The sequence below is a fragment of the Parasteatoda tepidariorum genome, chromosome 5, assembly GCF_043381705.1.
Source record: "Parasteatoda tepidariorum isolate YZ-2023 chromosome 5, CAS_Ptep_4.0, whole genome shotgun sequence".
NCBI lineage: Eukaryota > Metazoa > Arthropoda > Arachnida > Araneae > Theridiidae > Parasteatoda > Parasteatoda tepidariorum.
The window spans coordinates 24,512,539-24,534,141 of record NC_092208.1 but is presented as its reverse complement, the minus strand read 5'-3'; the positions used below and the strand labels follow the sequence as shown (position 1 = coordinate 24,534,141).

At 29.9% G+C, this 21,603-nt stretch overlaps 1 protein-coding gene across 1 annotated transcript in view; it reads right to left on the bottom strand.

Annotated features, from left to right (window-relative positions):
* LOC107454846 (epithelial splicing regulatory protein fusilli) overlaps positions 1-21,603 on the bottom strand; it is a 108,872-nt gene that overhangs the window by 24,804 nt on the left and 62,465 nt on the right. The window contains exons 3-5 of the mRNA XM_016072171.3: positions 16,218-16,437; positions 12,252-12,341; positions 2,578-2,632 (exon numbers count right to left, since the gene is read on the bottom strand). Coding sequence (XP_015927657.1) covers positions 2,578-2,632; positions 12,252-12,341; positions 16,218-16,437 — 365 coding nt within the window. The remainder of the gene's footprint in view (positions 1-2,577; positions 2,633-12,251; positions 12,342-16,217; positions 16,438-21,603) is intronic.

The window sequence follows — 21,603 nt, the reverse complement described above, 5'->3', positions numbered from 1 at the left end:
GAACGGACCCATCTTTGCCCGTGGCCATGCGATAATCAGGTCCTGGTCTTTTAGTGACATCTTTTACCGGTTTCTAGACTGAGGGAAAACTTCGCCCAAAAAACTAACCACTTCAATTGTACCAAATTAAGGCAATAATTCTTGTCACAACAACACGCAAAGCCTTGGAACAAACCTGTTTCCAACATGAATTCCATGTACTTGACACAGAGCCTCTTTCGAAAAAGGGGCCCAACACTAGGAGACGGAAAGATGTGGAACCTTTTGGAACACAGGGTTACTGGGACCGGCATTTGCGTGATTAAATGCTATCTTTTTTTCAAAAAAAAGAAAGAAGAAAAAAATGATACCAATTTTTTTTCCCCACTCAGAATTGTTTTTTTTTTTTTTTTTTTTTTTTTTTTTAATTTTTTTTTTTTTTTTTTTTTTTTTTCTTCTGATAGGTTATCAAACATCTACAGTTCATTCTCCTAATTAACACTAATGTATCGTTCATCATGTTACACTTCTTCATTTGGAATGTGTTTCTTTTTTCTTTATCACGGACTCTTTAATCAGACTTATTGCCACCAACGGATTATAAATTGAACTACAAGGACAAAAGCTTCCAGAATACATTTTTATTTATTTATTTACTTATGAAATTTTCGCCTAATAAGTAACATTACAACTAGGTTGATAAAAACTAATCTACCAAAAGTTTTTTTTCTTCTCATTCACTAATTGACTTGCACATAAATATCTCTAAGCGAGGGGACTTTAATATCTCTTTCTAGGGACCTCAGAAGTCAATGATTTAACCCTTTGACGCAGAATTTTTACGAAACATATTTAGAATAAAATAAGTGGAAAATATTGTATTTAGCAATTTTATAATTTATGCTTATGAAATACAGCATGAAATACGGGTGTCGTTTTCAATGTTAAAGGTAAAATCTTCCAAACACGGCTTACTTCAAATTAACATTTATTTACAGTTACTTAGATTTAAGAGAAACAATTAATCCTTATTGAAATTTGTTTCGTTTACAAAATCAATTATTGTGATATTTTTGGGGGAAAAAAATTCAAATTACTCTTTTTGGATTTTATATTTTTAGCACTAATATAATTCCGATAGTCTAGTAAACAGATTTTTACGATTAAACTGTTTTTTTTTTATATTTTAAAACTACAAAATATATTTTTGCAAGTAGTTAAAGCGTCATAAAAAAAATTATACAAAAGGGACATCGATGTCTAACTTGCGTTAAAGGGTTAAATAGATTTAAAGGAGTTGGTAATAGCCAAACAGCCTTGCCTATTTTGTGATTAAACCAAGGGCTGAGCAGGAAAGCTTATCGCCCTGAGCTAAATATAAAATGTAGATTTTATCACAAGCATATACCAAGCATTAACAAGCATATACCAATCAGGAAGCATAAAAAATAATGCCTAATAAAATAATATTCCTAAACATCTAGGTCCAAATCTATTGTCCGGTTTAAGACAGAGTGGTCGTAATTACATCACTGAAGGCCCCTCATAATACTAAGGGTCAAAAATATTACTGAAGGGTCTCATATTATACTACAAGTAGATCTAAAACAGATAAAATATCAATTCTCCATGATATAAACATTTTTGAAGAATTTGACTTCAGAATAGTAAGGTTATACGTTTTTTTTTATTTTTTGTTTTTTTTTTAGTGTTTTGAAAAATGGAAAAGGATTAAAAGCATCCTATTAAGAAAGAACTTGATAAGACGACGTCCATAATCAATTTATTTTCCAAAATTATTTAAAACAGTGTATATTTCAATGAAAAGAAGACTTCCAATAGTGTAAGCCCAGCTCAATCGGACAATTTAATGAGTGGCATTGAAGCAGCGGTGTGAACAGGGGCCCCCATCAGGGGGGAAGGTGGGCGCACAGTGCGCCCACTTAAAGCTTGGGGGGGGATTTTTACACTAAATAAGACGAATAGTTTGGGGGGGAATTTAGAATTTGCCCAAGAATGCTCCCAAGAGCTTGGGGGCCACTAGGTGTGAATACACTTAGGTGCGTTAATCCACAATATATATAAGTGCGCCCTACCTTAGACTTACCACAAAACATTTAAAGTTATAATATAAAAACAAAAACACTTTGTTGAAGAGATATTCGAATATTTATAATAATTAATTATATTTTAATTTAAGGTAGTTAAAATCGTACTTGGATGAAAATGAGAAATTTAGAGAAAGGGTACTTAATTCAAACATTGTATGCACTTACTACATGTATACATACACTTACCATGTTGAAATAAAATTGACCTTTATAATACATGAAAATAACACACTGTCTTATAATAATTAAATCCAAAGTTTAATTAAAAGTTATTATTATTTTTTCAAGATGATAGATCTTTGAATTCTGAAGAAAAAAAAAGCGAATAGATGTGCTTTTAACGGAAACAAAAGCTTATTTTACACAACAGTTATATAAACATAGAATAGAAAGGAAACAATAATAATTTCTTTCTGCAAACGGCAAAGTAACTTCAAAAACTGTCACTTTTTTAAATAAAATAAAAATAATATTATCTAAAACTTACCATATACCGGGCTCTAGGTGAGTATTTATTCGCTCAGGACTATCAAACGTATGACCTGAAAACACAAATAAAAAGGACTATTTATTACTAAGCCGATCAAAATCGAAATGAAGTGAGTTAAGTTTATACCATCACGAGTGAAATCATAACATATTCCTCAGTTACAGATATTTTAGAATAAATATTACTTTCGTCAGCGATACCAAAAATGAAAAATATCAGGTTTTAAATTTCTGGGAAATAATAATTGCTAAATAAATGCGCAGATAATTCTAGAATCGATTCGAAGAAAATATTTTCATTAGAAAAAGCGCGGTTTTTGAATTACGAGCAATTTTCGTTGTTTCATAAATACATCTCATTTTAAAGAGACACAATGTTTAGTTTTTCAGATATCTGATTCGTGATGCGTATTCGATGGTATATTTTCCTATAAGTATAATTGGAGATTTAAAGGATTAAGAACGACAATTTAGACAGACGAGCACCGACTACGAAATAAATTTTCTTGTGTTAAAGGCAACGGTATTGTTTTGTCGCCTGTGTGCTTTAGTTTTTAGAGTCTTTATCTACCACGGCTTGGGCTGGGTTTCGAATCTAATGTAATCAATGTCTATGGACGGTTGGGAAGCATGGTACGGAGGCCGGGTGAATACTACTTTCATCTGTTCTCTGGTCTGAATTGTGATAGTGTAATGTGCACTTGTGCTTGTGGTGTCTTCGATTCATCACTAAGGATGAACCTCAGACCATCACGAATAACTTTTTAGTGTACGATAATACTCGTTCGGCATTCAAGAACCAAGCCCACAGTGTGCGATAGTACTCGTTCGGCATTCAAGAATAAAGCCCACAGTGTACGATAGTACTCGTTCGGCATTCAAAAATAAAGCCCATAGTGTACGATAGTACTCGTTCGGCATTCAAGAATCAAGCCCACAGTGTTTTTTCATGCTGGCAATCTCGAGTTTTTATCCGATTTTGCTTAAAAATTTAACAGCATAATTGAAACGTAATTTGTTCAGCAGATAGAGCACATCAGTTTTATTACATGTTATAGTTTTTGATTACTTAACTGTTTTACTCAGGCTTTATCAAATTATCAATTAATTAAGTATTGATCATTATTGAAGTTGTGGCATAACTAACTACCACTACAAATATTAAATACCAAATCGCTAGTATATAAAACATGTTAACTCGATTCTATCTGGAGGTACCTTTTGATAGATGACGGTTGACGCAGTCTATAAATAAATCCCCACAAAGTACAAAGCATCGATTTGCTTAAATTTTATTAAACCAGATGATTTTATACGACCTTACGTTACGAACTGTTACTCGCAAATATTATTCACGATGTTACGGCAGAAAAAGTTTTATTTTCTTGAAATTAAGTAATATTTTACGAATAAACTATTGCTTGCAGATATCATCAATATCTATTACAATCTTACGAGCAAAAGTTACAAATGTTATCCACGATCTTACGAATAAAACATTCAATCTACGAGTGAGAGTTGCAAATATTATCTAAAATCTTGAGAATGAAACGTTTCTTGCAAATATTATCTATTATCTTACGAATACTTTCTTATATTATTTACTAACTAACGCAATCCTCCATATAGTTATTTACAATCTTGCATATCTAACCGTTATTTGCATATGACCATGGATAATATATTACTTGGGAACCGTTTATGAAGGGAAAGAAAAGATGACTATCATGAGAATGACGATGATTATGACGATTATGAAAATAAAAATCCTTTTCTTAAACATACATACTCTAAATATAGAAGTTCTAAATTTATAAGGGCAACTTCAATTAGAAAATAAGCCAAAAATTCCTTTCTCAATTTAGAATCCTTAGAGTTTCTAAACATATTTCAAATGATATCGCAGCATTGTTATCGACAAATAAATTTCAAAGAGCATCATTAAATCTAGCATCTCCTTTTATTAAGAAAAAAAATCAAACAAAGGCTTATTATGTCTGCCCGCCTTTTCATCCCGCATTGTTTGAGGTGTCAAAACTTAATCATTTGAAGGGGGGGAAAGAATAAAAAAGAAAAAGAAATCATCTTGCGCACACATTCTTTTTGTTAGATTGGCGTCCCTCAAAACATACGCTTCAGCGATTAATGAGTTTCTTAAAAGTTTTCATAAAAATCTTCTTAAATGGCTGAATGAAGTGTGAATATCAAATTTGAAAGCCTCATAAGGGATCAAGATAAAAAAGAATGCATCATTAATTAAATCTGGAACACTGACTCAAGGTGTTATTTCCCTCCTACTAAACCACTGAATGGAAAGAAATTAATTCAGTGGTCACTTCTTCTACCTTGACGCTTTTGTTTCGCCTCTTTGGTAAATAGAGTATTAGATTGGCGATGGCGGAGTTTTTCCTTGGCTTAGATTAATTTCTACCTGTTGAAACCCGAAAAAGTAATTCATAAAATCTACAAAAAATGTTCCTTTTAACTCAAAACCTCACTTGATTTTCGTTTTTAAATTTTTTAGCCTTAAAGTTGCTTCCTCACTGTTATTGGAAAGCTTTATGCTAACAAGAAATTTGTTAAATTAACGTATCGTATAATTTAATTAATTATGTGGGAGATTTTAACAGTAGTAGAAGAGATAAAGAGTTATTAAAGTTAATAATACATAAGAGAGATATATGAGATTTGTAACTGTATTAGTTAACTATTTTAGAGGCTTACCAGTGTCAGCTTATTAAATGAGAGACTTTTAACAATATCAGTTTATTATGTGAGGAGCTTTTAACAGTATCAATTAATTATATAAGAAAAATTAACAGTATCAGTTAGTTATATGAATTTTTTTTTTTTTAAAAAAAAGCTTAAAAACATAAAATAATTTAAAAGTGGCTGTTAATAATGTGAGAGGATTCATTAGGATCATGTTAGGATTATTAGGTCTTATTAGGATCATATAATTGAGTGAGGAGAGTTAAGAGTATCAGACAGCTATGTGAGGTGATTAAACAGTAGCAGATAATTGCGTGAGGATATTTAAGATCAGTTAACTGTGTGAAAGGATTTATGATTATCATTTAATATGAAGATATTTAACAGTTAATTCATATAGCTGTTAATTATATGAAAGAAAGAAATAGTTTAAGAGTCTAGAGAGAGTTAAGAGAGTTTAAGTAATAGTTAGAGAGAGAATAAATTGCGATTTGCATTAATTTCTTTATACTTTAACCAGTTGTTTACTTTACACTTAGTAATATTTAAAAAGAAAAAAGGTTATGTTTTGCTAAACTTAACAAATTTACATAAAAAAATGTGCACTTGAAAAAAAATTTGCTTAACAGGTTTTTATCGAAAAAGATGAACAAGAAATTATAAGTAAAAAACAAAGTTTCAAAAAAGATAGAATAAAATTGAACAAAAATTCCGGAATCTCACCAACATATCTACCAAGTAGTTTGACCTAATTTCAAAAACGAGTCTTCGAAACGGGGAATGAATAAAAAGAAGGAAAGAGGGGGTCAGAAGATCGAAAATATTTAGTCTACCTTGTTCTAAAGTCCTTGAGTCTACCTCACCAGACGTTTCTAACTTCTCACTTAATAATAAGCTTCTTTTTTCACGTGTAATTGATTATATTTGTTCCAAAATCCAAAGATATGAGTCATGATTATTCCTCAATGATTCTCATTGCTGCGTGAATTATGATGAAAGCATTTTACGAGAGCCAAAATATAAAAAAAATTTCAATTTACAATTACATGAGGCATACATTAGCATATTGTGTTGGGGAAAAGAGAATTATTTATATAGTGGGAGCCCCTTCAAAAAACTCAGTTTGAGACAGTGGCGTGCATTGTGGTAACGGCCTGTAATATCCAATAGAAATGAGATGGGCTCACTCCGAAAGCCCGGACTCGTTTATTGAAAAAAAAGTTTCGACCGGGCTCGAAGACTCTAGATAAATTTTCATAAACTTTTTTACTATATTGAAACAAAAGCTTGGTTTAGTTATTAAGTATAAAAAATTTAATATAAGGTATCAAAAAGTACCGCTTTGCGAGAATAACACTAATTGTTAAATGAAAAATGAATTATCTTTTTTTTTTTAAATCTGAGATTTTGATTCTTGTTTTAGTCATCTTGGAGTATCACTCGGTACTATTACCAAGCACGGGATGCCATTTATTGATGGGTTGACGTGGGCGAAATGCAATTAGTTCGCGTGGCGAACTTAGGCCTTCAAATAACGCGGTGAGATATTCTATTAAATAGCAATCAATGTATCATGAAAGTATAAATCTTTTAAATTTAATAAATCCATAAAATTAACGGTTTTCAATGAGGGCTTCTGATTGGGAATCTTATAGATGATAATAAAAAATAAAAAAAAACTTGAATGTTTGCTCTTGAGAACAATTCTCAATTTTCTCACTCTCAATTCTAGATGCTTTTTGTTTCACACATAAGTAATAGAAAGGGTTTTAGCGACTAATTTCCTTGTATACACATCAAAGGACTGCCTAGACCACAAAATTTGGTTTCTGATCAGATATATATAGCAATAAAAAAAAATACTTTGAATAACTTTTGATCTAATGATTAGATATTCACACACTCTATCTTAATGTGATTCGGGGTGACCTCAAATCTGCTAATTAGTTTGCACAAAAAGTAGTTAAAGTTGCGAAATCTGACACAAAAATGTCCTTCCTCTGATTAATTCCCCCCAGCGGATTCGAATTTCTGATCCCCGAAATCTGGGAAGTACGTAATAGTCAAGAGAGTGGTCTAAAGTTTGTCAAATTTGCTATTTGCATAATTCGCCATATCGAGAAATTTTGAAGCGAATTGAAAAAAATTTGCACACAATTATAAATTCTTTTATCCTGAAATAATTCGACACCGAAAATTTTTTGATATTTATTTATTTTTTATTACTTTATTTAATGATAGTCGAAAAAAAATTTGTACTGAAAGGTATACAAATTTTTACATAATTTTAAAGAGTGTAATTTTATATGGAAAAATACAAAATTTGAACAAAATTGGCAGAAGAATTCGAATTTTAAGAAAATCAAACAATTAAAATTTGATTTCTCAGAAATTGTTCGATCGATATCGTTCAAATTTTGTATTGAGAACAAAAATTATCGGGATTAAGAAAAGTGGAAATTTAAACAACTATATAAGATGACACGTTTGTATAAAATTTAAAGATTAGTAAGCAGTGAAAAAAAAAAAAGAACAAAAGATCATTTCTAAATTTTTTTTATAAAAATCAGAATTGACTAGCTGGAAAAAAAAATCATAACAAAAGTGTAAGTGACATTCATATATTCCGACTGACACAAATATTGGGGATGGAAACTTCCTGCGAAAATAAAAAAATCAAAATAAAACAAAACAAAAACAGCTAAGCAGTGAGCAATTTATGGGACGATATATAATGGACAGAGTTACTTGTCACATGCACACCTGTAGCAGGGTTACTACACCCGTCACAGAGAAAGAGATAAGGTACAGGTAAAACAAAATTACCAGAGAGTGAAAAAGAATCTCTTCGTCAAAAAAGCAGACGATATGTTTATAGAAGTTTTTTTTCACTTCAACGAGTGGCAACGTTGAGATAAATACCTTAACAACAGTATGTCAAAGAAATGTCTCAGGTAGAGACTATTAAATTTTAGAGAATATTTAATATTCAGAATTTTCTATAAAACAAAGACGAAATATGTGTAAAATGAACGTATTCGAAATATGCATAAAATCAGCATGTACGAAATATGTATAAACGGACATGTACAAAATACGTAAAAACGAGATTTCGATTGAAGCCTTATTTTATAATCTATTGCTCTGTCATAATATGTTAAAACGAATAATATGTTAATCTAAAAACGTGTCTCAACCTGTTTTATTATGTTCTCCAACAAAAATTTAAAAATCAGGAAAAGCTTTCAAGAAGCCGCCATTTATAGAATATTTTTCCTTCAAATTTTACAGTATGTATTTTTAATTATATAAGGCTATGGACAATGTTTGGTGGCAAATTATAACTAAGCGATATTATATATGTTGAGCAACACATTTAACGGCATATTTTAACACATTTCTTAAATGCTGAAGATAACTTAATTTAGCAAGATTTTATTTTTATTTTACAATTATTATTCAATGAACATATATTTCCTTTAGTTTTTACTTATAATTTTTAAATCTATTTTATTTTGAAGATTGTCTTACAGTTGGTAATTATAATTACTTAATGCAAAAAATAAATTTATTCTTGGCAAACTTATAGTTGAAAAATTGAACCTTTCTAAAACTTCAGCAGCGAATGAGAAGTACCATTTGCTTCTATGGTCTGAATATCAATTTATAATTTTATTTTTCTAGACATGTTTTTTTTTTATCAATTACTATAAGTTCATTAAAGTCTTGTAGTTTTTGAAAGGACATTTTGGTTATATTTCATACACATTTTTAATGTATAGTTAAAATTATCAGAAACTCAACAGTGGGTCTCGAAATAGTTTTATCAGGGAGAGATCAATACAAGTATGGGCTCTCGGCCTACCAAATGTTCCGGACCCCTCACAAAATATTTTAAAATCAACTCACTGNAAAAAAAAAAAAAAAAAAAAAAAAAAAAAAAAAAAACGCATGTTTTTTTTTTAGCTTTTACGCGAGCTTGGTTGTAACCCGATGCAAAACAAAATTAAAATAAAGAAATAAATGCAAATATATTTTTGGGGTAATTTCTTTTTAGGATTAAAAAAAACTCAAATGAAAAAATACTTATAATTTTTTTATAGCTTTCTTACAAATTTTCGAAACCCATCAGAAATCACGGGAGCCTGAACTCAAATCTATAGATCCTCGCCTAGGCGGTAAATCAGACTTAGGGTCTGATTACCAAATGTTTCAAACGCTACGAGTAAGGATATATCCGGATAGAAAACTCGAGTTATCACTACAATGATTGAGAAATAAGACGTTAGAATCAACGTAAGTGGAATGTGGAGGTGGAATTAAAATCAATTTATAACATACAGCTGAACACTTTTTCTTAAAAAAAACCAAAGATTGAACAAATATCAAATCCGTTTCCTGCTATCATCAGGGAATTCGATAAAAGTCTGAATAAGAGCAATTAAGAAAAAAAAAATCATAGTTTAAGTATGGAATCATAGTTTAAGTATGAAATCATAGTTTAAATATGAAATTCATGATTTTTTAAATCATAGTTTTAAAAAATCATACTTAATTTCACTGTGTTTAAAAACACAGTGAAATTAAGCATTAAGAAAATTTTAAATCATTATAGCATAGTCTTTACAGCATTTTCAAATTAATCAAAAATAACTAAACGTAACATTCATCGCCGCTCTACAAAAATCTCAAATCAGTGCAACTTAAATGATATTTAACAGTCATTTTCGTCTTACACCAATCTTAAATCAGTCCAACTGAATTAGGTTTAACAAAGATAGAAAATTATTTCGCTGCTTTATGTTTACGAAGATTAATTATAGCACCGAAAAATAAAGATCATTTGTAAACAGCCAAAATGTCCAAAGAGTTATTTAAATTTGTAAATTTTCTAGTTTTCCTTCAAACGTAATTTACATTAATAATTAAGAACTTGCAGTATTCCACTTATAGCAAGCACACAAAAGGAACAAAAAAAGACAGTTATATTACAATCCAGCATTGAATACAAATGCTATTATTTTCCGGTTACAGGTACTCAAAGCAGCAGACACAATTATAAAAATATTCAATTCTCGGCTGAGGAAATTGACTCCACCCATTCAGCGGCCATCGGTACAGAAGATTCCACACGTGCTGACGACCTTCGAAGAGCCTACCTTGCCTGAAAAGACTCTTCGTGACCGACGGCCGTCAGGGCTGACCGCACACCTCGTCACTGTCATATGGAAGTATAAGACCAAAGCATATAAGGAATAGTACATTAACTCACTAAGATGCACAATGAAATAAGCACATTCGATTGAATGCCATTTAAAAAAGATGAGTAAGCATACGAGATAAAATGCTCATTTAGTCAATGACAAAGAACATCTTACGTTTTCATCGTTTGTCCTGCCTATTATTCAACGATTCTATACTCAGCGGTGTTTTTTATTTGAGTAAAGAGAGAAACATCAAATTGTCAACCTATCTTGGACAATATCAAACGTAGCTGCATTGTATTTGTATAACAATCATACATACTAATATATACACCCTTGTGCAAATTAATTGAAACAAACTTTTTTTTCGTGTTTTTTAAAGAAGATGTTTTGGGGTTGTTTCGGTTACAATGGGGTTGGACCTTTGCAGCCTATTGACGGTATGATGCGTTCTGAGCAGTACATTACAATGTAAAAACTTANTTGTATAAATTTAAATAAAATAGCATTTTCTCTTAGTTTCCTGAATTTATTGAGTTTGTTTCAATTAATTTGCACAAGGGTGTAAGTGTGGTAAAAAAGTGTTGGTAAAATCAATTAGATATTTTAATTAATGCGTAAATATGGAAATTAAACTTTTTAAGGTAAAATACATTTCTGAAGTATGTGTAATGATCAAGGGCGCCGGCAGAATAATATAAAAGGGGGTGCAACCCTCTAACAAACTACCCTCCCCCCTAAAAAAAGTAAAAATATTCCGTTACATTTTGTTTTGTTATTACATATACTTTCATCTGTTAATTTTTTCCATCTATTTTAATAGAGAAAATTCTTATGAATCCCTCGAATACATCGATTTAGTTATTCGGGCCACACCGTTTTATCCAGCTGTAGCGGAGGCGGTCAAAATTGTCCTAACTCTTCCAGATACTACGTGCACTATTGAACGCACTTTTAGTACAATGCGACGCATCAAAACATGGAATCGGTTTACAATGTCTCGCGAGAGATTAAGTAGTTTGTGCATGCTCAGTGTATATAAGAAAAGATGACTCAGAATTCATTGAATAAGTTATAAACAGATTTGGACAGCTAACAAGACGATTGCAATTCTTGTTTGATTATGCAATTTTTTAATTGTTATGTATCAATAATTACTTAATTATTTGTTCTTGAATAAAAATATTTTTAATAAAAAATTTTTATAACCAAATTTTTTTCTGTTTCTTCAATTGTTTAAAAAAAAGCCAGGGGGGTGCAAGTGCACCCCCTTGCACCCCGCTGCCAGCGCCCTTGGTAATGATCGAAATGAAATGATTTGATGAAACGAAAAAGAAATCTTAGTTTCAACATGCGTCCTGGGTTTATGATTCCACTTAGCAATGATGGTTATATAAGTTATAAGACGTATGCGTCACATAAATGTGAAGATTGGTTAATCTATCTTCGACTGTATCAAGCATAGCCGTATGGTATTTATATATATATAGCAATCATATATTTAAAGTGTAGGTAAAATCGAATAAATAGAATTAAAAACTGTAGAATGCACATCTTTTGTCTCTGCAATTTAACAAATGACGAAGCAAATGTTTCACCCAGGCTAAGATTTAATGATTTCGCTTCAACGTAGTTTTTATTTTGGAGAATAAAACGTCAAATATGAATAAAGAGATAAAAATAAAATCGAGGTTTTACGTGCGGTATACTACGTGAGAATGCGGAATCTCACCATTGATGTAGAAAACAAACTTACCATCTGCTACTAGTCTCAAAGCAATCTTAGCTATGTTCTGTACTTGTTTCATAGACATGTCTGCTGAGTTATCCGTGTCTATTGCTAGATCTAAAACCAGTTTAGGAAAAGATGCAAAGTTTTTGAGTAATTACCAAATGTATATTAGTTTATTTTAAATCATATTTTAACAGCAGATTTCATATGGATAACCCCTGAAGTCAAAGAAGCATAAATTTGAATAAATCGTATTTCGTATATTATCGCAATTAAAAAAAACTATAAACTTTTGAAAATCTTGTTCATTTGTAACTTTTATGCAAAATACTAAAAGGTACATACTAAAATACACGCAAAATACTAAAAAATACATACTAAAATACACGCAGAATACTAAAAGGTACAGACATGAGTCATGCTTTTCTATGTAAAGGGAAACAATTCTCCTATTCGTCGTTCTCATCTTCAATAGTAAAGAAATCGGAATATAGCTATCAAAATATTAAATATCAGTAAAATAAAAATTATTGTAGTCAGGGGTGTCCCATAAAACGCCAGGAGAAAATTATGATTAGAAAAATAAATCTTTTAAAAATATAAGTTTTTACAGAATCAAATGCATCACCCTACTTTTAGTCAATGTGATTACTTTTTTTATCTGCACGTGTAAGTTGTTTTCAAAAGCTAGCCAACTTGTAGCAATAAGAAAACTAATATAACTCCGTTGGAAGAAAACAATTTTCAAAAAAACACACAACAGAAAATGTAACATAATCTGTCGCACTTACTTTAGCTTATGTTTTAAGAACTTTACTGGTTCAAAAAGTATTCTAAACACAATGTGACACAAAATCTAGAAACTAAATAACATATATTATTTTTAGATCCACTACAGCATGTGTAAGCAGTTGATGTTACTTTTATAATTTTACTTAATTTGAACCAATTTCTTCATTTAAGTTCCTGCTTTCAGCATGGTAAATGTCATTAGCCCTAAATCACTTGTAACTATGTTTCTTACGATTTAGAATTCAAAATAACCTTATTAAAATGGCACAAACGTCCAACTTAATTTTCAGGCGTTACATCCACGCTATACATCGTATTTGTTTCAAACTAATAATGGAGTGCAATAATCAGCATTCATTTCTGAGAACTGTTGGTTCCATTAAATCTCAATTATCCTCTAATGTAATAAAAACAAATAAGGGTACCCTTATCTTTGTTATATTTTGCATCGATATATATATATAGTAAATAGTATTTCCATATATATAACAAGAGAGGCATGGAAAAATTATTGATTGAAAACTGTAAAACAGCTCGATGATATATTTTCGTTTCGTTATGTAAAGTCCATGCTCAAATAATAAACATGAAAATAAAACAAAATAATGCCACATCTAGAATAAATTTTGATATATTGATACCTTAAATATACTAATGATATTTTCATTTACGAAACCAAACACTAAAAAATTAACTCATTCATAAGCGTACCTTTTTAGCGAAAGATTCGGTTTTTTTTATACACAAAACGTATAAGTTGCCACATTCTGGAAAAAATAATCCCAATTGCTTGGAACCCTAGGGCTCCATGAAAGGAGTTAAAGGCGTTCCGCGAGTTAGTACTTTTCCTAACCAGTGATGAGTTATAAAACCTCTGATTGTATTAAGACCCAACCTATTATTCATAATTTATTTAATTTTTCGGTTGCCTTTACAAAATTATTTCAAGTAAAATGCCAATGAAATAGAAATGGCATTTTTTAAAAATATATATAATATTTTTGCTAACAATATATAGAACAACAAATTACGAAAAAAGAAACATTTAAGAAACATAGCTTTAATATTCAAATCAAAATAAAATAACTTCTTTAATAACGAAACGTGTTTCCCTTTTTACCCTTTTCAAAATTTATAGCAGTTATTTTATATTTTCATCTCGAAGTAAACCATCATTCTGCATATTTGATTCATTTTCAACTTCTGTATGTACACAAGTAATAATAATAATAATTTTTAATTGGGCTAGATATAGTACAAGGACTGCAAATTTAACCGTCGGACTAAAAACCTGATTTAAGATTCTTAATGATAAAACGACTTTATTTATAAAGTCGGTGTAAAGTCGGAAAGAAGATTGATTATTTAGGGTTCCGTAGCCGAAAAAAAATTTGGAGCCGCTGAAATAGGGCACCATATTCTTTCTATTCCGATGTGATGTATTTCGCCTTGCCAGAAGAGCAATGTATGAAATAAAGATAAACTCTAGGTAATAATTCTTTCATTCCTTGACTTCACAAGCAAAAGTACCGTAAAGGATTTGTAAATCACTTAAGAGTGATGTATGTGTATGACAACTAAACAGCCATGCCCAACCAACAGAACATAAGTAATCACATAACAAAAGCTATCCTTCGTATTATGGAATTCCAATTCCGTGGTATCTTGGCAGTTTGATATAACCCCTTCCTCTACCGCTGTTCTTTTGTCCAAGATGCTGGAAATGTCCATCAAATAAGATAGCCATTGTGAAATGAATTATAACAACGCGCCTTTCACGTGTTCTTTTTTTTATAGCTGATTTATGGAATGCATTTTTTAATCTCTCACTTCTACATCTAAAGAATGTTCGTGTAAAATAACCAATTTATTTACTAATCCTAATACAATCGAAGGAGTTTCACTTTTTTTTTCTTCAAATCAATATAATTTTACTGTATTTTATAAAATCCAGTTACGAGAAACGTCCTTTTCTTAAAATTCTACCTAATTTACATATGCCCTTCAACGATAAATGGACAAATGGTATTACTTGGTATAAAACTGCCTAAGTTATACATTAACTTATATCCTTGGTATGAAGTTTTTGTGTCATTCAGTTCCAAATCCAAAAATTTGAAAATTATAATATCAAAGTGAACACATTGGAATACCATTGTGGGCAAGGAAATTGCCAATTCAGTGAGACATTTCAATAACTTTCCTTAAGATTTTGTTAATCTAATAGGCAAGCGGAATAACAAATATACTAAGCATACATTTATGCATATTTATTGTCATTTTATACTCAACACTATGAAATAAGTCATCGTTCTTTATAAAAATGAGTCAATAAAAATAGGCATAGTTTTTTTAAAAATTTGTACTCTGATTTGTCGCTTTTTCCATCCTACCTTTTTGTGCGATCGCAACTCATACATAAAATATGTAATTTAAAATATGTATATGAATACTTCACTGCCTACTGAGTTTGAATAGCTTTGAGTAGCTGATTGCTGAGTTTGGGTCAAGTTGCTGGTCTGGTCTCGAGTTCGAGTACTTGGATGAGGAAATGGACAATATTACTACCTTGGATTTAACTTAACGGAAGTACCTCTGAAAGGATTTATGCTGTGGCCATATGCGTTTCTTATAATAACTAGAACCGTTTATTGTTGAATTTTTTACATATTGTTCTTCAACGGCTCTGTAGTGTTGACCGACAACAAATGTTATTCATTTTGTTTTATTGAGTTAGTTTTATCCTATTGAGTTTGTCCTATTGCAGCCATACAACCTGGTTTAGGATTTACGATAAAATGGGACATTGCGGGTATTTGTGAGAAACTGTATTACATCCACGAAAATTTACTAGTTGCGTTGAATATGCATAGCTATGTCATGATCCATTACACAATAAATGTAACATTCTTAAAAAAAGAGGGGGGGGATGTAATTTTAAGTTTGATGTCATGTTGCGGACAGCTACATCAATAGAAGAAAAAACACGTCGGATCATTATATAAAAATATAAAATGGTTTTTAATGAGAAAAGTTTTTTGTTAACAATTCCTATTGCTGTATTTTCTAAAGCTGACAAAATGTAACTTAGAATTTAATTTCACTAAATCTTCCAGTTTATTTGCATATGAAAGTTTTCGCGATTACGTAATCCGAAACGGTAATTCTTAAGCCAGTGATTTTAAAAAAGAAGGATACAGTTCAGCATGTCTTGAATGGAGTGGATTTCGTCGGAGTGGTAGAATTTCTGAAACTCTTTCCGGATGTCGAAGAAAGAGTAGTAGTAGTGTGGCAAAGTGATGTCTTTCTGGCATGCCTCAGGATGAAGGACTTGTCGGAGATGAAGTTGACCATCCGTCACCAGCTGGAAGGAGTGGCCGTTGTCCGTACTCAGTTTGGCTTTTACAAACTGGTCGATCTGGAAACAGATTAAATATTCATTATTTGAAATAATGCAAGAACACAGAAGTGATAAATTGCGAGAATGCTATACCGCGGGAGAAATATTTCATCGATAGTTCTCTTTCATTGCATAAGTAATTTAAAATTTAAAGAAGAAGTGAGTTCAGGCGAACCGAAAGTAAGCCATAAAGTTTTAAATGCTTGAAAAATAAATTCAAAATATCAAAATGCGAACAAATTAATGGAAGAAAATTTCCCTATTGTGTAATCCTACGTTATCCTCTCAGGATCTGCTTTCATTTTGATATTTTGAAAATTTCTTTTCAGTATTTAAAACTTCATGGTTTACTCTAGAATCACCTGATCTCACTTTTTCTAAACTTTGAATTTTGAATTACTTATGGCGGTGAAAAACAATTAGCGATGAAAAGTTTTTTCCGTGATATAGCGTCCTTTCAACCCTACAAACATACATCTAATCCATATGTTTTTGTGTGTAAGTGTTAACTTATGCGTATAAGTCTTCTTTTTTTTCTTTCAAAATAACTTCAAATTTTAAAGATTTGTGCTCTCCTTGTTAAAGCAGTTTTGGTCTGCCAACACCCATGAAATATTTATCTAATTTATATGATAACACACATGAATCTAAAAAATTATTTTTTTAAATAATTTTCTAATTTTTAAGAATTGGGGGGGAGGGGCTTAAAAGAAGAGCATATTGGTCTAGTGCAATCCTCAAATCTACCTCGGGCTCGATATAAAAACTTCTATAAATTTAAGTTGAACATGTAAAAGTTGTACAGTGCATATTTCTTTGACTCAAAAACATACAGAAAAAAATTGAACGATAAACAAACAAGGAAGAAAAAAAAATTGCGATTTTCTTTGGTCTTTTGGAGCCCTTAAATTACAGCCTATTTGGTCTATAGACTAATAATGTCGATAGACAAACTGCGTAATGTGGACTTCAGTATATTATTACGTGTATTTGTACAAGTCATATAGACATAATAAAATCTATGCAGAAATTACGTTTAGTCTTGAAGTTAACTACAATCGCTTTATCGGCGGTATATTTAATAGTTTTTATTCTATCTTCAACTTGATCACATACAAGTGTTCCCTGTAGTTATTCTATTCGATTAAACATAAATAAACTATAGATAATATGCGATTATAAAAATATACATTATATATTATTAACTATATATTAAGGTCTTTATAGAACATTCTATATATTATTTGTAAATTGTGTAGTCTAGGAAATCCAGCCTCGACACCAGAGCGTGGTTAGGTTGTGTATTTGTTTTATTTTCTTAAATATTCGCGAATAAAATTTAATCTATAATAGCTCGCTCTTATTATCATTTTTTTTTTTTAAAAATTATTTATTTCACTGTCCTCAGGCCTACCTCACTAAATTTCCCTGAAACTATTCTTACTTCACAGCATAAAATAAATAAAAAATTCTATTCTACTCGCAACGTCTCTAGTGATGTGAATTCTTTTAAGCATGTTTAAAAACATTCAAATGCAAAAATTATTAGAATAGAAGATTGAGCATTATGATTAAGGAATGAAGAATGCAATGAAGCGAGAAATGAACGAATGCCGGTTGAAAGAACATCTGATTCATTCCAATACCAGCATTAGTTTCAGATAATCGAAGTGAAAAAAAAGAAAACAAAATTACAACGCAGAGAAAAGTATACAAACGCATATAGGAATAACAAGCATCCAAGAGACGGTGCTATCTGTAAACATCTTTTTAGCAGTCACAGTTTCAAGAGAATACGGTCACGGTGAACTGCATCTGAGATATATCAATTCGAGCGTGAAACGATCCTTTTTTCTCAATGAATCAATTAACGGCTAAAAAATAAAATAGAACCAAGTTGAGTTGTAGACAGGAAATTGCTGTTGTTCTACCATCCGTTTTCCAAGAAACGCTTGAATGCATAAAAAGATGCAAATGAAAAGTTTGTTCATATTTTTATGCTCCAAAGATTGAGTGAAATTTTTAAGTTAAAATAAATAACAATTAGTCATCATTTCGTAAAACGATGAATAAGTAAAAACTGATAAAGAACTATTGATCAAATACAAATGAAAAGTATGTTCACATTTTTACGCTCCAAAGAACGAGTGAATTTAAGGTAAATAAATAGCAAATTAGTAAATCAAATCACCAAATAATGAATAGATAAATAATAATAAACAACTATTGATGAAAAAGTTTGTTCCCATTTTATACTTCAAAGAGTGAAGAAATGAAGGTAAATAAATAACAATGTTCAAAAAAATATCACTCAGTAAAATCTATATATATAATAAAATAAAGAATGTATGTGTGTCTGTGTATGTCTACATATCTGACTGCCGGTATATGGTTGGGGTTAAAAATACGACATTCCACATGAACCTAAATTAGTACAATTTTATACAAATTACGTAGCTCGAATTTCTATTTTTTTAAAATTATATTTTCAAATCGGAGACAATTAAAAAAATAGAATATTTTCATTCGCTTAGCGGAAGCCATTGTTTTTAACTAAACTTAACAATTCAGTTTTGTCAAAAGTTTGAACTACAAAACCTTGAATTCCGTGAAATTTTAAAATTTCTCTTAGATTAAGAATTAAATAAAAACTAACATGGGTCTTCAAAAAAAAAAAAAATGACAGCTTAGAAAAAGAAGCTCTTGATAAAAAAGCAATAAGTTAATTTCACGAACTATATTGAAAAGTTTTCCGAATATTTTAATACCTGCTTTCTTTCAATAAATTTCCACATTTCCGCACCGTTTTAAAAAATCAAATCAATAAATCAAAAAAAAAAAAATTTTTTTTTTTACTAATATAAAAGAAAAATAAATATTTAATCAAGATTTCATATAACTTTACACTAAAAATGCTTTTTTAATAACCATTATTCACAAATTCTATATTGACATAAATAATATAAATATGATCAGATTAGATTTGAAAATTATTCAAAAAGTAATTAAAAACCAGGTCAATCTCTATCGCCTTCCACAGAATGATTACACGCTCTAAAATTCCTAAAAACAGCTGAATCAAGCGAATTAGTACATCTGTTTTTCCGCCAGGGGTCATAATTATGCTCATCATTTAAAGGCAGACGGTCAAAGTCAAGGCTAGTCTCGTCATTGTCAAGTGAAACGTAGGAGATTTAATGTAATGGTGTTAACTTCCTACATTAATTGACGACAGTCAGGAATTAAAAAGGATAATCTGGCTGAAATAGTTACATAGAGAAGAAAGAGATAGTAAATAATGTTGTAATTTAAACTACGAAACGACTTTGAATTGAGTGTATGTCAAAATCAGTTTATCTAGTCAGAAATTTGATATGAGCAAACGATTATTTCGAAGATAATTGTTTTATTTATTTTTTTTCCTCCTAACTGTACATAAATAAAGATAAACAAACAACTGACAAAACAAACTGTTTTAATTCTCTTTGTTGTTATAATTTTTTTTTGTTTCTTATTTTTGTACGTTTATTATTAGTAACGTTATTTACTTCTTTTTTTGTGAAGTTAAAAAATTTAAGAGCAAGTCTATAGGTTTTCTCTAAAATGAAAACAATTCGTAAAAAAAAATATATAGTTCTAAAAATAAAAATAAAAAAATAAGGAAAAGCCTTTATTTCTGAAGAAAAAAAAAAATTTTTTTTTTTTTAGGGCAGATAAAATCTTTTGATCATCGACCTCTAAATTTTTATAATTCTCTTATCAACCCCCTATTTAAAAAGTGGAAAAAAAAATTCCTGATTCTTACCTGATTTATTTCATTTATATTTTGAAAAAAAAATCAAAGAATTTACTTAAATTAAAGTTAAAAATTATTTAAAGTATGTAGGAATATTAAGCTATAAAAGAACACTAACTTCAGACATAATATTCTCTCAATTTAACTTGTACATGCCTTTATTTTCATTTGATAGATTCCATTTATGAAAAATTATTAATCCTAATTCGTATTTTGTTATTTAAAATTTAATCTATTTCTTAAAAAAAAAGATAAATCATTAAAAAGAAAATATACTAGAATGAGAAGTTAAAGGAGGTATATTATATCATAAAATCCTTACTTACTTAATTGTAATAACAAAAAACATTCTTAACGAAAATTGTACATACGGCGTTGGTGCCAAAAAGTTTGCGATTGAATGGCATTGGTATTCATTCACTGACCCTAACACCGACCTGTGATTTAAACGAAAATAATGAATAACCGCTTTTTAACTAAATTTATGCGCTATAACTCAAATACTAGTTTAAACCACTGTAAATGGAACAAATTCGATTAGTTTTTAATGAATGAATTTTGTGAGGCCAGAAAAGTTCTTGAGCTGATTGAATCAATAAAGAAAACATTTGTCGCATTCTGTATCTCGTTAAAAAAAACACAAATCTTATTTTATTTATTTATTTATTTTTTTACTGTTTACGGCAATAAAAATGCTAAATTAAAATTATGAGTATCCTCATTCACCTCGAATCATGAGTACACGATCCTTTTTCGAAGACCCTAATTAATAACTGAGGATTCCAGAAAAAATGTGCTTTACTGATCTTATGCCTTCTCAACCTTGTATTTTAATATTCAAGTATACGAACTTCTCTGATTTTTCACTTTCTCCTACTCCCCATATTTTCTTATTTACTCCCCATGTTTTCTTATTTAATTTCTTATTTACTCCCCATATTTATTTTATTTTATTTTTTTATTTACTCTCCATATTTTCTTATTTACTCCCATATTTTCTTATTTAATTTCTTGTTTGCTGCTTAATGGCTGAAATAAACCTTATTTTAAGAATTTTTTAGGTATTATAGATTAGTGATTTGCCCTTAAGATATATTTTCTTTGTTTTTTCACTTTGCGACTAGGTAGAAGTTATTTTTATTTTTATGAAGAAAAAAAGAAACTTTCATAGAATATTTAATTAAAAAAAAGCTCTGGAAAAAATAGTAAAAGCAATGAAATTCGATAAAAAAAATGAAATTTATTTTGACAACAGTGAAAGCGAAGGATTTAAAACAAAGAAGAAAGAGACATTTCTTTTTATCTAAAAAGTAATACCTAAGATTAAAATTTTGTAACATCAACAGTAAAAATGAACGAGCATTTTGTAATATGCTCTTCAAAACTGA